Raw genomic sequence first — 17,184 nt, 5'->3', positions numbered from 1 at the left:
GACTTTCTAAAAAGAAAAGTAAAATAAAATGAATATATAGCACATTGAAACCTATCAGTGACTACCATCAAGCCCACAAACAAATATACTCAGAGTTCACCTTTTGATGTGTCATGGACCCTGTTGAAAATATGAAGAAACCGAGGACACTCCAAAAAATACACATTATCACATATTACCTAAGGTTCTGAAGCCTAAGACTCAAGATTAGAAACTCTGTTTTCAATCCATTAATGACTTTTGATCACCATTACTTTTCTCATTCAATACTTGGTGGTGTGTAAAATGCATTGCCCTGGAAAACAAGAAATGTGGATTCTAGTCTTCAGTCATCCATTTATCTTCTTGTGACCTTGTGCAGGTCAATCAATTTTATCCATCTTCAGTTATCTCATCCATAAACAAGTTTAAGAATACCTTAATTGACTGAAGACTGGTAACCGGACCAGGTGAGAGAGCTATGTCTTTCTGTATGCAATGTGTCCATTAAAGAACATTACATAAGCAAGATATATTTCGTATTCTGACACTCTCCTCAATGAATTCCTAACATTAACTCTCCAAAGGAACATCGCATTTTTACAATTCTCTTTAAGTCTGCAATTATCAAAGTAGAGTGACACTATTTTTCTGTAGAGTTACCAGCATTAGACCTGTGGAAAATTGCCTAGGACATCATCCTTCCTAGGTTTATTTTTAAAAACAAAAACTATAAAAGTTAGCATTTAGATTGCCCTTTGATCACACTTACCAGCTGACTGGGCACGGTTGGTGGCATCATGATCACTGTCTCCCTGTTCACTGTCTCCATGACCACTGTCCTTAGAGCTTACTATGTCGGCTTCCTGGAATGCAGAACTAGAAGTACAAAAATGTGAATATTAGAATAAAAAAGGTGAAGAAACACAGAAAACATTCTTCTGCCACCACATGGTCACAGATGGTGCTGCAGACTCACAGACCTCTTAGTTGGCTTTGTTTCTGCATAAAGCTAGTTTTTATAGCCTAAGCTTAACTATTTAAAAATGATCGATTAACAGTCATTTTGAGCACTTAAGTCATGTAAAGTTTAGGCATTACTCTATAATTGGAGCTAAATACATGTTTATATCATTTTCATAAAATAGATATAAATATACATTTGGAACAGTGAGGAAGACTATCGGAAGCTGTGTAGGAGTGTAAATTGACAAAATATTCAAATATAGTTTAAGCGTTGTATATAAATGAAATATAATGTATAATTTTTAATGTATTGTCTAGGAAACACAATATAGTTCATATTTATGTCCTGCCTTAATTGAAAATATTTTGTACATTTTAATTTTAATTTAGAATAATATACCTACTTCCTACTTTTCCTAGGTTGTAAATTGTCCATTACTGCTAGGGAGAAAAAGAGTCCATACCTGTTAACTCGGCGAGGTCTGTCAACTAGATAGCTGAGCTCTGCTCGCTGGTGTTTAGTCTAGGAAAAAAATAAATAAATCAAGAGCATTTGAATGCTATGGGTTGAACTAGCAGTCTACTTTTGAGGTTAGGAACTATATCTAGCTTAAGTAATTGTATATATTTTTATCAATTTCCAAGCTCTCCTAAAACCTCATCCTAGTGATTGTTCTGTAAGGGCAGGGGAGATATGCAGAGACACTTAAATCCACATTTTAGTCACTTGTAAAGGTTAAAAAAAAATTGGCTAACTTTAAATGTGTGTGTGTGTTTTAAAGAGAAAATGCAAATGACCTCATGGCTAGAGCTCATATATATATTGTCTCTAACAGAGTCAACCTGTTTATATTCTGCTGTCTTTTTCTTCAGTGGCTTAAAAAAGTGTTTAGGTGCATACTGGTTGACACAAGAAAAACAGCACGCTCAATAAGCAAAAAGTTTGGATATTTTATGGAATTATGTTGTTGTTTATTTTCAAAATGTGCTTAAGATACAAATGAGCTGTACAAATATTCATGAAAGTCAATTAATAATATCTAAGACTCAAATAAAATAACCTGCCAGGAAAGGAGTTCATAATCCTGCCCGCCCCCCCCACCCCCATTCTTTTCCCCTCCAAAGGCCCTCTGCATTCGCCTCCCCACCTCTACCACCCACACACCTTTCCGGTCCAAGCTTGCTTTCACATAAACCAACTTTGTTCTCCCCCCAACCCCCACCCTCCAACTTTGTCACTTCTCCATCCTTTTAAAAAGAAGTCAGAATTGACAAGCCAAATTCTTTTATGAAGAAAGCCAACAGCAGTGATTTATCCAAAACAGTGGCAAGAAGGTGATTATTAGCTAAAAAGATATATTTAAGACAACAATTGTTTAAGCCTTTCGTTAGTTTACTCTTAACAGGGGTTTGTGCCAACGCAGCTTCATTCAAATTCACACTGTGTGGGCGCTCGGCTTCAAGAGCGTCTGTAAATGCTGTCCAGAGCCGAACTGAAGGCTTTTTTTGCAACCCGAGTTCAGAGGACAAGGATCTGGTAACTTGTTCACTAAAACATGCATTCGAGGTTAGACAACTGTGTAAAGTTAAACAATCTATAGCTTACTTGTACATGCGACTAAAAGCATCGTTAAACAAAGCAAAATAGAGCCAACTTTATTAATGCCTGGGACAGACGCAAAGAAAAAAGACCTTTGCCAGTGCTAGAAAGTAAGTCCCTCCTCCACATTTCCCTCTCCCTTCACGCAGTTTCCCTTCATGCCCAGGTTACTGAGAAGGGAAAGGACTGACAGGAATTGAGGTTTTAAAGGAAAGATGGAAGAGCAAAGGAGGGAGCTCCAAGGTGGCAAAGTACCAAGGGGACGGAATGAAAATAAATGTGAAAGGGTGGAACAACGCGAAAGTTAGGTTACACACGAAGGAGTGGGAGAAGGTGACCGCCCATCTCCGCTCCCACAACGATACACATAAGCTAATATCCTAAAAATAGATACAGTGCACCAGAGATACAAGGGCCGGGCTAGAGGAGGCTTTCTGATGGAGGAGATGAGAGATGGTGGTCCTTTAGCTTCAGCCTTACCTCGTTGGACAAAATGCTTCCGTTGGAGATGATATCAGGCTGCTGGTCGGTGTAACCGGTGACGATGGCCCCGCAGGGGTTGTGCTCAGTGTCCGTACTCCGCGAAGGGCTGCAGGGCTTAAGAAACATCAGGTCGGTCTTGGCGGACTCAGGGGTCAGGCATACCTGATAGCAGTAATTCTGGTTGTGGTGGTGGGAGCCAAAGCCCCCGGACTCCTCTACCGGCACCTGGGCCGGGTTACTGGGTACATTGGAGCTCTGCACCAGCATGATGTCCGACTTGCTGAGTTTCTTCTTGCGCGCCCGGGCTTGGCGGCCACAGCAGGTCGAACCTCCGCCACCGCAGCAGCAGCAGCAGAGGCAGCAGTCGCTGGCCAGACAAGTGTAGATGTTGAGCTTCTTCTCTTTTTGGCAACGAACGGCCAGCACGATCATGGCCAGCAGGAAGATGAAGGACACCGAGCCCAACGCGATGATGAGGATGAGGGTGAGGTCTAGCGAGGTTTCCCCGCCGCCAGAGCGGCTGGGGCGCTGGTGCTCTCCTGACCCTCCGCCTCCGCTCCCGCCCCCGCCCTGGGGCTCCACGGCGCCATCCACCAGCTGAACCACCAGGGTGGCGGTAGAGGACAGGGGCGGCTGCCCATGGTCGCGCACCTCGATCACCAGCTCATAAGGCCGCTGGGGGTCGCGCTTGGCCGGGACTCGGCGTGCTGTGCGCAGCTCCCCGGTGCGCCAGTCCATGCGAAAGAGGTTCATTTCGTTGCCACGCACGATGCTGTAAGTGAGCCGGGCGTTCTCGCCGTCGTCCGCGTCCACGGCGGCCACGCGGGTGAGCAGGTAACCCGGCTCCGCCGAGCGGGGCAGCACCTCACGCGCTGGAGTCCCGTTGCGCCCTGGTAGAGGCGCCACGATGGCAGGGGCGTTGTCATTTTGATCCACTATGAGGATGTTGACAGTGGCGTTACCAGCCAGCGCCTGGGGGCTGCCAGCGTCCCGGGCTTCCACCTGAAAACTGAAGTCCTTCAGCTGCTCATAGTCGAAGGAGCGCAGGGCGTACAAGTAGCCGTTCTCAGAGTTGATAGAAACGTAGGTGAAGACGCTCATGCCCTGGATCTGGCACTCGAGGATAGAGTAGGCAAGCTGGGCGTTGGCGCCCTCATCGCGGTCGGTGGCGCTCACCGCGTAGATGTAGGCGCCAGGCACGTTGTTTTCAGTCACATACACGTCGTAGACCGGCTGGCTGAAACGCGGCGCGTTGTCGTTCACATCCGACACTTGTACCTGGATCGACTTACTGGTGGAGAGCGCAGGCTCGCCCCGGTCCCGGGCCACTACAGTCAGGGTGTAGGAGTCCCCCGCCTCTCGGTCCAGGGGGGCTTCGGTAACGATGGTGTAGTAATTCTTAAAGGAAGACTTGAGGCGGAAAGGCACGTCTCCCAGTAGCTCGCACTGCACCTGCCCATTCTCCTCTGAGTCGCGGTCAGTCACGCTGAAAAGGGCCACCACAGTGCCGGGCGCCGCGCCCTCACTCACCGCCTCCTTCACGGTGCTGAAGCTGATCTCTGGCGCGTTGTCGTTAGCATCCAGTACTCGCACTAGCACCTTGCAGTGCGCAGGCACGGCGTTGGGGCCCAGGTCCTTGGCTTGCACGTACACTTGGTACACTGGGCTCTCTTCATAGTCCAACTCGCCGCTTACCTCCAGTCTGCCAGTGCGCGGCGAGAGTCCGAAAAGCTCCCGCGCCCGGGGCGAAATGTGGCTGCTGAAGGAGTACACTACCTCACCGTTCTGGCCCTCGTCCGGGTCGGTGGCGTTGAGCTGGATCACGAGAGTGCCTGGGGGAGAGTTCTCTGGTAGGGACACAGTGTAGACGGGTTGGTCGAAAGCGGGCACATTGTCATTGGAGTCCAGCACTCGGATGGTGAGTAGGGCCGTGCCGGTGCGCTGCTGCTGGGGGGGCAGGCCTGCTCCCCCGCCACCTCCCCCTCCTTCTCCTACTCCTCCCCCACCTCCCCCGTCCACCGCGGTCAGCACGTAGCGGTGCACCGCTTGCTGCTCTCGGTCCAGTGGCTTCTCCAGCACCAGCTCAGCGAATCGGTTGCCATCCCCCTGGGTCTGCACGTCCAGGGAGAAGTAGCTGTTGGGGGTGATCTCGTAGTCGCGCAAGGAGTTGGTGCCCACGTCTGGGTCGAATGCGCTCTCCAAGGGGAAGCGAGTGCCTGGCGTGGCGCTCTCAGAGATTTCCACCGTCAGGTCTGGCTCCGGGAAAGAGGGAGGGTTGTCATTAATGTCCAGCACCTCGATCTCCACCTGGAACAGCTCCAGGGGGTTCTCCAGAAAGACCTCCAGGTGCAGGACACAGGAGGGGCTCTGTTTGCAGATTTGTTCGCGGTCTATTTTCTCGTTCACGTACAGCACCCCTGTCTCCAGGTTGAGGTCTAAGTAAGGGGTCCTTGAGTTGGGCACCGTCTGAAACCCGCGAGCCGAAAGTTTTGTAATGTCCAGACCCAGATCTTCAGCGATATTCCCCACGAAAGTGCCATGTTCCTGCTCCTCCTGTACCGTGTAGTGAAGCTGGGAAAAGACTCCTTCCACCATCCAGAGCAAGGCAAACAATAATAGCACAATCATCTCCAAAAGGAAAGGAAGTAGCTTCCCGCAGCCAGTCAGCCACCCAATCACCTCCCCCACCACCACGAAACAAAAAAAAATCTGAAAAAATACAAATAAAAGTGCGCTACGTGGGGGCTCCTGTGGCTTTCTGTCTTTAAAAATCTTACTCCTTTTGCTTCATTTTAGAGCTTCCCGCAATCCAGCCTCATTTTCTTTTTTAAATCTTAGCACAGGAAGGGTGACAGGCGTCCCCTTTCCTCATCTGTAATCTTTCCACTGACCAATTAATAAAATAACAATAATACAATAGTCAGCGTCCTTTATTCCGACAGTCTTGGCGCAACGCGGCGCTGGCAAATCCCAAAGAGGAAATTTCGATATTTCAAGACTGTCCTCGGTTTGTCTTCTTGCTGATGGGAGGAGAACGAGGAGGAGGAAAAAGAGGAGGAGGAGGAGGAAGAAGAAGAAGAGGAAGAGGAGAAGGAAAAGGAGATGCTGTTGGCACCGTTAAACATGCCTCTTAATGTCAACGGCTGGCAAATGCAAAAGGGCTTAAAATCAGCGATATAATTTTGTGCCGGAAAAGCACAGAACGGCTCTGCAGCTTAAAACTTTCATTCTCTTCATTTCTCCGGATGGATGTTCTTCTTGACATTTTTTTCCTCTTTCGCTCTATTTGTATTTTTTGTCTTTCAGAGTCTTGGTTCCCTCTGTCCTCATCTCCACCGTTACTTGCCTCTCTGTAAGTGTAATGAGCAGTTTCTTTTCTGCTGTTTTCTTCCCAAGCCTCTTTCCCTCTAACCTGTCTCTTTTTCCTTCCAGTCCTTCCTTCCTCCTGCTTCAGCCTCTGAGCCTGTGGTCTGGGCTGGCAGTTTCTGAGCTCCGAGCGCTCGGCTTCTCCGTTTTTGCGCAGCGCCCTCATTCTGCCAACCAATCGCCCAGGAGCACCACCCACCGAGCTGCCGATGATTGGCCAAACTGGCCGCCAAACAGACACGTCACGCGGCAGCCGGGCGGGGCGGGACAGAACTCTCGCCCGAGCGGCCGGGGTGAGTGTGAGTGTGAGAGCGAGAACAGCCCCGCAGGTCCCGAGGCGCTGGCTGGGGACAATGCCGCGGAAAGTTCCCAGTCCCCAGCCGCAGGTAATGGGGAGGGAATAGAGAGGTTCCCCTGTTTGCATCAGCAAATGCGAAAACATAATAGCAACAGCTGCGATATCCTCTCCTAGGAGCGGGATTTCCAATGATGCTAACATTCTTTTTCCTTTAAGGTATTTTCCCTAATACGGATCATGGAAATAAATCATCGAGAAGGGAAAAAGTAGCGCAGGGCCCACTAATTGGCAAGGGTTACCTAATTAAGGGACCCTAGCAGAGACTGGCAGGGCATTTAAAAAGTTGGTATTATATGGCATGTGTCAATCTAAAGGTGAGGGGGTCTGACGGGGCCGTGAGGAAAGGCGCGAAGCATACGGAGTAGGGGGTGGAGGTGACTCCTAAAAAGCGGAGGAATTCACGCTAAAGGATGTGGGGATGACAGCGCTTACAGACGGGCAGACGCGTTCGACGTGCCTCTTTCCTCCCAAAATACATATTCACAAAATACTTACCAAGTAGATTAACTCACTCGAGGACCTAGCTTCGAGCCGTGAGCGCGTTCATCAGTGACTGAGGAGTTGATTTGAGCCGCTTCCTACGAGCCCGCCATCCTAACGCCGGGCTCTGGGGCATCCGGCACACAGCACCGCCAAGCGCTGCAAAGCGCCTCTGATATCCCTGCGCCTTGTGCGGCCAAGTGCCACGCAGCGGCTGGGAACACCGGCTATTTTCTTTTTTTTTTTTTTTTTTGGCAATTGGAGATCGATCCCTTTACCCGCCATGCTAGATTAGACCACTGATTTCTGCCAATCCTGGGGTCAGCCCGCGGGGTGAGGACAGTGGGGCGGCGGCGAACGCGGGCGGGGTGGTGGGCAGGGCCCGTGCACACGAGGGGCCCGAGTGTGCATCGCTGCGGGTATCTGCGAACACGTTTGCACATGCACGGTACTTGCATCCATCCTCCCTGGCCCAGGGCTTAGCTCTGTGTAAGCCCCAACGGAGCCTCCCTGAGTTCCGAAGGACGCGCTTGACCAGCTGTGAGTGCCCATTCCGGAGGCGCAGGGGCAACGCGGCACATCCACATAGCTAGTTCTTGTGAAGTTAAAACACAGCGCGAACTCTTTAATGCTGGAGAGTGGATAGAATGCCAGTTCTCTAAGGAAAGATCTATAAATATATATATTTTTAATTAATGGGCCACTAGCAAGGAATTTGTTGTTTATTCACGAAAGAAGCCCCTATTCAATCTCCTTCATATGCAAAGAGATAGGAAGGTCCTTTGCTGCTTTCTGGTAATGAATGACCCAAGAATACACCACCACAACCTGCGGGAAAAGTAGAGTCGTTTTCCGACCTGGAGATACGTTGCCATTTCCTCCTGGCAAGGAATTAAGGAGGGCTAGTGTCCATGGGTGTGATAGTAGCCTGAGACGTGCTTCTGAGAGTCCCGCGAATGCACGTCTACTGCCCTGATTTACGCGCCCCAACTCCCCGCAACGCCGGGTCCCCCCGGCCCCCGCACTTGGCTCTTTCATGAAGATGGGTCCTGCCTTTGAGCGCTTAGAAGGAAAGGATGCCAGCAAAAATGGCTAATCCTTTTCCAGCTGCAGTAAATTGAAGACTGGCCAAAGCCAAGCGAAAACCGCTGCAGTTAAAATGATTTTAGCATCACGTCTGCGGCTGAGAATGGAGCGGCAGTGTATAAAGGGACCTGTGGATCAATGAAAAGGAGATTATAGTGTATCTGAATATTAATACGGTATTGCATCTGTACTTCCACCCCTCCCCCCTTTCTTTTTCTTCAGATCTGCAGAATTGAAATGAAATGTTTTGAGCTCTTCAAGCTGACTCGTCAGAATCCTGGAGCCTTTTAAAAAATGACGGTAATTTTCTAATGCGTTCATTTGTACGTATGGAAACACTTGTGTGTGTGCGCGCGAGTGCGCGCGTGTTTGCATGTGAGAGACATGCAGCTGAATGACAATGCAGATCCAGAAACTGGGGAAGAGGATTTCTACCCCCGAAATGTAGATGAAGTTTGAGCTGACTTGGGGCGTATGCTGAAAGCCAGAGAGCTTCCAGAGGTGGAGATGAGATGGCCAGATTTGCCTGTAAATAATCACTACATCCACTGTAACACTTGAGCTGCTTTTATTTTTTTTATTTTTTATTTTTATTTTTGGTAGCAGATGTGTTTGAATGGAACTCTCTCCGCAAACGTGGGTTACAGGCGTCTCCTAGCGGCGAAATCAGCATAGGGCAGGCCAGAGAATTTTGCTTTGGAGAGCTCGCCTTTTGGGGGCTCTACAAGATTTCTTGGGTCATAGGGGTCTGTGTCCGCACCAGCGTCGCTGAGCCCAGGCCCCCTAGAGGTCTCGCCTCTCCGACTTCTAGTCTCTGTGGCGCCAGCCAGGGACCGGCGGGGTGACGGTAGGGTCTTCTTCCCGGCCGAACAGAACAGAGCCTGGTCCTCCGCCTCCCGCTAGATAGCTCCAGCCAAGGGCAATTCCAAGAGCATTTTGTTTGGAGCCAAGATCAGATAGTGGCATTAATAGCCTTCTGTGCCCCTTTACCCTAGAGCCTTTAAAACAACCATACCCTGTCACCCACAAAACAAAACAACACTTTAAATTTGCCTTTTAAAATGCCTCTAAAATGTAACAGGTTTACTTTTTCCCTTGCTGTGTCCATCAAACAGATCCCTGCCTTTCGTTTTTCTTTTTCATTCTTACTCCCGTGGACCCCAGAATTTAGTGAGATGAGGTTTGTATATACGGCAGCCTCAGTAATGAGGCTGACTACCTCTTTGAAGTGTAGAGCATCATGTATATTTTGTGTTCCTCAATCCCCCCGTTACTGGAGCGGAAAAGGAGAAGGAAATATTTTGTACGTAATCCCTTCTTCACCCTCCCCCGTCCACCCCCTAGGAGCGCAAACTGTTTGAGCCGGGACAAACTGCACCCTAAGAAACAGAGGAATAGTTTTATTATTTGGAGGGAGGTTATCAAAATCAGTTTTCATAAAAGTCCAGGTTTATATATTAGAGTGATAGTGCACATTTTTTATTTCATTGGGCTTTAAGTGCAGCAGAAACAGGGGGGCGCTAAGGATCCCACAAGTGTGTTTTACAAACTTTGAAACTGGGTTAAGGGATTGCTTTCTTCTCTGCCCTTTGCTGCAAAGGGTGGGGCAGAAACAAGTTTGTTAACCAGCCTTTGGATAAATGAGTGTTTGCAGTGATTTAACATGACTTGAAAGCCATTTGTTTCTAAATCCTCTTATTATTGCTACATGCCCAGAGCTTTGAGGGAAGTTTTTTTTTTTTTTTAGAATTGGAAGGAAAAATTACTTTATCAATAACCAGGCTCCACCAGGATTGACCTAGATGGTTGTTCCTGGCACTTGTCATTCTCAGCAAGCACAGCTCAGAGAACAAATACAAAAGACCCAAAGTGCATTGCATCTTTTATGGGTAAGCATGAAATAGGTTTATTTGTGGTAGTGTAATCTAACTTAAGAGGTAGGAAGACAAGGCTTTGGAACCAATGCCACAAACATTGTGTTAGTTTTTGTTCATCTATAGTAAAAAGTGAATGCTGACTGGAATTTCTGGGAAAGATTTATAGCATATGCAATTTTAAGTATTCAGGTAACTCTTCAGTTACTGTGTTTTAATCCTTCAAGCCCATCAGAGAACAAACCAATCCTTGTTCTTGGGATTGAAAATACTAGATATCCCATCATCAAGCACCATTATCTTGATATTGAAAGTAGAAATGTGCTTCTCCATTTTGTTTAACCTAGTTAATATTGGGGTGGCTTCACATTTCAGTGCCTTTTCAGTTATGAAGCAGGGACAACATTTTGTTAAACTCTAAACAGTGAATTAAAAGCACTGAATGAGCTGAAGCAGCCCTCTAATGCAAAATGACAAATTGCACTTAAGCAATACATGAACAAAAAATGATTTATGGATTTTTACAATGGTCTGAGCAAATGAAAGCAACATGAATTATACATCCTAATGCTCACAATATCATTTTCTAATAATACTGTTTCAGTTCAGATACTATACTCTGCTCCTTTCTGTAAGAGAAATTGATCAATAAGAGGTCCAGGAATGTTTTTAAATTGGGCACTGGTTTGTGATACTGATTCCAAAGTGTGTGTGTGTGTGTGTGTGTGTATACATATGCATATATATGTGTGTGTGTGCATATATTTTCTTTTGGTTTTGGGGAGGTGGGTTGATGACAGACATTGAACATGCATTCTTGTCAGATTCTTCACGTATTGTGTCTTTTGGTGGTAAATAGTCCTTTGAAAACTTTTGTTTGTTCCATACTATCTTTCAGAATGCAGATAAATGGATTTCATTCAAAATGACAGTCTTTATTGCCTTATGACTTCTTTTTCTAAAAATTAAAATATATTACCTCATCTTACCCTTTTCTTCCGTTGCTTTGGATATTAAAATATCTTATTTCTCCAAAATGTCTCTTAACCTCTTCATATTTGTTTTATCCTCTCTTTTTCAGATCATTGTTTTATTCTTTAGAGCATTAGAAACATACCTGGGCTAGTAAAAAGGTCATGGCACCTTAGTTTTGTAGCCTTAGTAGACAAAATACACACTATGGGTTGTCTTAAATTACAGAAAAAAAAAATCAGTCAAATAAAATTTTATGTGCTGTTTGTGTTTTGAGTCTGAAAAATACAAAAATCTAGTTTCCTTTGTGTTATGATGATTGACTACTCCTAGCATTTTTATTTAACCGTTTGTGGTTTGTATAAGTGGTTATTTTTTGGGAGGTATGTAGAATTTTAAGCGAGGGTGGTGTCTGTGCTGTGTTGCATCCTCAACCACAGGAAACTGCTTAATCACCCAGAGGCCTCTAAAGTCACATTATTAGGCTTAATCTTAATTATCCAGGTTTATTTAAAAAAAGAGAAAACAACATTGAATCCCCATTTCTGCTTTTGACAGCATTAATAACTACTTTTACTGAAAGATTACTGAAATCAATGATGTGATTAGGATTGTAAATAAGAACTAAAAGACATCACATTTAAAAAGCCAGCTGCTTTGCTTAACAGGGAGATGTGTGGGTTTTACTGACATGGCCCAGAGACAGAAAATGAAGCTTCAAATATAGAGGTCGATACAGAACAATTTCAAAAATTAATTGCAAGTCCTGATCAAGTTCATATGAGTAAGAGAGAAGTTGTCTAGAAAGAGCTCTTTTTTTTCCTTACCCAATGGTTTTACTTTTTATTTGATAGTGATACAAAACCTGCATGGTTTTAGTGTTTGCCTGGGAAGTGTAAACTATTTTCTTAAAAGGAAACCCCTTGATTTTTAAAATACAGAATAAGATTATTCTGTATAATAAGAATAAGAACCCAAATCGTGATTAGGGTTGCAAGTCATAGAGCTATATTCTGAAGAGTTTTAAAACATTATTGGGGACAGACATTATCAGAATAATATAAAACACAGCTTGAGAATTACATTAATAATTAGAATTACATTAGAATTAAAATAGTAAATCAGAACAAACAGTAAAACAGATACTTCAATTTAAAAAAAAAGTATTTCTCTCAGTTTCACTGCCTGCTTAGTATAACTCTTTGTATAAGAAACATGATTTCCATGATATCTTATTTAAACGGGCTTGGCAAATGCTGTACTTTATCCTCTATTTTATTGCAATTTCATCTATTCTTTTTAGGTGAAAGTTACTAATGGTTTTTAAACAGCTTAATATTTACCTAGAATTGTTATGTAAATTATATTTGGTATTCTCCATCTATATAGGTTTTATTATCCCAACATTATAATTAATGTTATAAGGATGTTCAGAGTTGAAGTAACTCACTACATTATTACAGAATTCAAATCCAGATCTTTTGCTGCCCATATACAGGGTCATTTTATTACCCCATGGGCTTTCTTCAGTCTAACTGAATTGAATTTACTTAGGAGGTAAAACAAACAAAAATCTCAAATTAACTTAGAAATGGAGTTAATCCAGATTTTTGACTGACAGAAATGCTGATTTTATCCTAGTCAAATTGGCTAGTACTTTACTGAGTTGAGAGATGGAGGAATTCATAAATATGTTTGAGGGTTTTCTTCTTTAGGGATTTTTATCAGTGAAACAAAGCTTGAATATGTTTTCTTACAAGAGAGCGATATTATAAGCAGTCATCTTTTTCTCATGCAGAAGTGCCCAATGTGGAAATCATAGATTTCAAGGAAGGAACAAGAAAATTGATGAAACAAGTTCAAAAGAAAGGTACCTGTGCCTCATCATTCCTAAAGAACACTGATCAATGATCCCAGAAGTATGCCATGTTCTCTTAATTCATCAGAGACTGAAAGCAAAGGAAAATCAAGAAATGTACGCAGTTTACACGGTGCAAATATTGGTGTTTATTTTGTAAACATTTCTGAAGCAGTCTTTAAAAAGGGAAATGTGTTTTTGTTAAATGAATTTCAAGTATCACTTCATGCTAATTTCATCCTCAATGTTGCTTAAAAATGGTTTTAATTATAAAGTTTTGAAAATTAAAAAATTAAATTTATTCATGCCAGAAGAAAAATGGACAGGAACTTAAAAATACCTTTAAATTTTGAAAGACATAATCAAATGAAGATGATTGTGGCATCGTATTTACTACTATAAGTAAAATTTATATGAATATTTTGGTATAAGAACTGACAGAAGAAAAACATGTTTATTTTAGAAGTGAACTCAGTAATTCAGAGGATACATAATGGGCTCTATAGGGTAGGTTATACATCTTTTTTACTCATTTCTGAAGGTACCCGACTATGACAGGAGATGATATGGTAAATTTATGAGGAACATAACTTTGAGAATTAAACCAAATTGGGTTCATATTCTTGCTTCTCTAAATATTTGAACTTGGAGAAATTACTTTGAAGCCCTATTAAGTGTGTCAAACATTTGAAACATTTATTAAACTATGATGATACTTGACCTTGTTATTTTGAGGCTTCAACTGAAATGATATAGGTAAAATTCTTATCCTATAGTGGATTCTCAGTAAATGTTAATTATTTGTATGGTAAGATGTTTTGGATGAGGTAGTCTATAAATAGATATTTGTTGAGAATAATCGGCATTAATTTTCTTGGGGGTTTTATTTCCTTTATCAAATATATATTATTTACTAAGCAGATACCAAAACATTTAGTGTCCCTATTTTGAGGGAAATTGCAATATGATTTTGAAGACTAGATGCAAATGATAAGTGAAGAAAACAACTAACTAAATTTTAGTTAAACTTCAAAAATATAAAAGTCAATTATGAGCTTTTCCCATAATTATGTATCACATTTACTTGCTTTCTTTCAGATAAACTTTTATTTTCAGTAAGTTAAAATTTATATGATGAAACTGATAGGCAGATAGATTATAAAAATCATTTTTGTAAGCAGATAGCTCATTCATTTTAAAAGTTTTTTATTTAAATATTTATCAAAATTTTATTACTAAAGGGCTTTAATTTGATAGAGTCATTTAGTTTTTTTTCCAATTCTTTAGAGTAATATCTTAATACCTTCTCCTCTATTCCTGCTAATGAGTGCTAAAATTCTCAAAATTAAAAAAAATTGGTGAAAAATAAGCCTCCTAAAATAGAATGAATTCATTAGAATACCCAATTCTGAGCCTTAAGCCTCAATTGTATTTGAACTTTCTTTTCAGCATTTTCCTTGCCATTTTCTGCCTATGATTGCTTTTATTAACATTCTCTTTAGTAATTATGACAATTTGAGAGGCAAAGACTCTCAAAAACATGCATTGGTGTTGCATTGGCGCCTAGTCATAGGAATAGTGAGAGAATGGAAAATAAATGTAAATTATGATATATGTTTCTCAAGAACTTCATAGTCCTTGATTTTGTAATCAATTTGATAAGGAATATATATATGTTTAAATAACTTCATTAAGAGTATGAAAATTATTAAAACATTTAATGACTATGAGTGCTAAAGGCATGGAGAATAAAGAAAACACTTGGATAAAATAAATTAAGCAAAAATTTCTAGAGAAGGACAGCTTTTGTTATGATTTTAATGGCAACAGTGGTGCAGATTGGTAGAAAGAAATATCTGAATAGGGTTAGATGGACTTGAGCAGTAAAGAAATGAAGGCAGGGATAGCAAGAACACTTTTCTAGAAAGGTCATAGAAACAGCAAATGAATGTATTCAATTATGGGCCAATATCCTGAATTTGGACCCAGTTGCTTAAATGCATAATTCCAGCAGTCCTCAATTTTGTTTCACTGATTTATGTTTTCCCCATCTCCACTAGAAGCTTGGCCAATTTGATGTCAATGGAAATGCGTGAGATTTTTATTCAGCATTCACACCTGAGCAATGCTTTTGGTATGTCTTGGGCTAATAGCCAATGTTCAGTCTTAGAATTATGCTAAAACTTAATATTATTGCTTGTTCCTTAGCATATATATTTGAGAACCTTGGCAGCTGCTGCTAATTTAATGGTAAAGTGCTGATTGCTGATTTTCTCAAAGCTTTTTTTTAAACCATACCTAGTCAGACTACCTAACCAAGTACCTAATTTAACAATAATATATTTACATTTTGCTGGATAACACCAGTGGTAAAAGTATTGTTTAAGCCCAAGGAACCTGACAAGCATTCAGTTGGTCACAGTTTTTGATGGATTTGTTGGCTGCATAACTAATTAGTACTTAATGAAGATGTGCTGACTGGATGAATGAATGCTTGACTTTTTACCTTTCTGTTTTAAGTTTTAAAATATATTTCTAAGATATTATACCTCAGTTTCACAAGCTATGTTTTTAATAATCTGATTTGTAACAAGTCTTTTAAAATGTTATTTTTAAGAAACTTTACCTAAAATGAAAAATTCACTATACCTAATTACAAGTGCCAATTAATACAGTGCATTTCTCAAAACTGCCACTACTCAAAAGTGGTATCTCTTCTTATAATTTTCTTTTGTTTTCAGATTTTCTTCTCATTTCATAATACTATGTTGAATATATAAATATTTCATATAACTATATATGAAACATATTTATATAGAGAGAGTAAGTACAATGGCCAATATTCTGAATTGTTTTGTTCATTTTATAAGGTCATGATGTTATACTAAGAAGAAACCACCTGAGATGAGACTGTTAGATGTTAAGAGTAAGTATGGCTGATACAGAAAGATATTTGCTGCCCCAGGTAGAATCAGGAGGTATTTTAATTTTGAAGCATGTTGCAGGGTTAAGTTAAAAAGAAAGGTTGATTGACCTGTTAGATTTAAAATGATGTCTTGAATTTCAAGTCAGAGGGGACACTGTTTAGCTTCTAGTGTCTCTGTTCTTTACCCTGCTGAAATGGAGATATTTCAGTTCAAATATGGTACGTTGGTTGCCATAGTATATTTTCTTTTTTCTTCTCTTGGGTTGATGGCTAACCCCAGTCTTCTTTATTCCATAACTGACACACTCATATTGTTTGTGGTTTAAATATTATGGAGTTTGTAAATACTTAACTGTGTATTTTGGCCACCTAATAAAGCATAGGTCAGTTGTCCAGAATGCAAGAGTTTAAGTGGAAATGTACAACACATGCTCACATGTGTGCACACACATACACGTGAGGAAAAAATGACATTGCAGTTAAAACTTTGTTTTTGTCATAATAAAATAGAAACAGATCTGTGAAACAGAAGTGATCACAAAATCAGATGATGCTACACACAGCGTATACTTGGATTACAGTGGAGAACTTGCATAACCGTTGTGAAAAAGAAGGTTTAGTTTTTTCGTTTTATACAATATACAAATATTAATTACGGATAGATTTAAGCATTCATTAAATATATAAAACCACGGGATAACTAAATTTATAGCATACTGAATATTTATATCACTCAGGTATGTTTTTTAAAACTGGGCTTAATATTGTACCTTTTCATATCTACTCCCCAAGGCAAACAAAAACAAAAACAGACCAACAAAAAAACCCAAAACAAAACAGAAGTTTCTGAAGGACAGCAGAAATGGTAAGTTTTTTCCGTGATGCAAGACGCTAAATGGAAAGTAACCTTCTCTTGGGAGCTACACCTAGGTAGCCCTAGTCATGTGAAACCAGTGATGATAGCAACAGATGAAGATTCTGGATGGGGAAAGTAAGGCTTGAAAATTTTGGATATGTCTGTTATTAAAATGTAAGCCTCTTTTGACATTGGAGTAGCAAGAGGGGTAAGTAGAATTGTTAGCCTTTTAAAATATTCCTCATTAAGAGGATTTTTTAAAAACCCAATTTTTGGTGTTAAAATCCAAGACACTCTGGAAGGTGGCTTATTTCAGTTGGAAAGATAGTAAGCTGGTTTTCAGGGCCCAAGTAGACAGTATATTTTGGAATCCTGAGGTC

General features: G+C 41.7%; 1 protein-coding gene across 2 annotated transcripts in view; it reads right to left on the bottom strand.

Moving 5' to 3' along the window:
• Window positions 1-6,033, bottom strand: part of PCDH10 (protocadherin 10) — a 58,870-nt gene extending 52,837 nt beyond the window's left edge. For both annotated transcript variants that reach the window (XM_016952221.3, XM_001134989.5), the window contains exons 1-3: window positions 3,026-6,033; window positions 1,410-1,468; window positions 752-858 (exon numbers count right to left, since the gene is read on the bottom strand). In XM_016952221.3, coding sequence (XP_016807710.1) covers window positions 752-858; window positions 1,410-1,468; window positions 3,026-5,656 — 2,797 coding nt within the window. In that variant the 5' untranslated portion in view covers window positions 5,657-6,033. The remainder of the gene's footprint in view (window positions 1-751; window positions 859-1,409; window positions 1,469-3,025) is intronic.
• Between the last annotated feature and the right edge of the window lie 11,151 nt (window positions 6,034-17,184).

This window comes from Pan troglodytes, chromosome 3 (assembly GCF_028858775.2).
Source record: "Pan troglodytes isolate AG18354 chromosome 3, NHGRI_mPanTro3-v2.0_pri, whole genome shotgun sequence".
NCBI classification, from domain to species: Eukaryota; Metazoa; Chordata; class Mammalia; order Primates; family Hominidae; genus Pan; species Pan troglodytes.
Note: the sequence above shows the minus strand (reverse complement) of the source record. Positions and strands in the feature narration are given on the sequence as shown.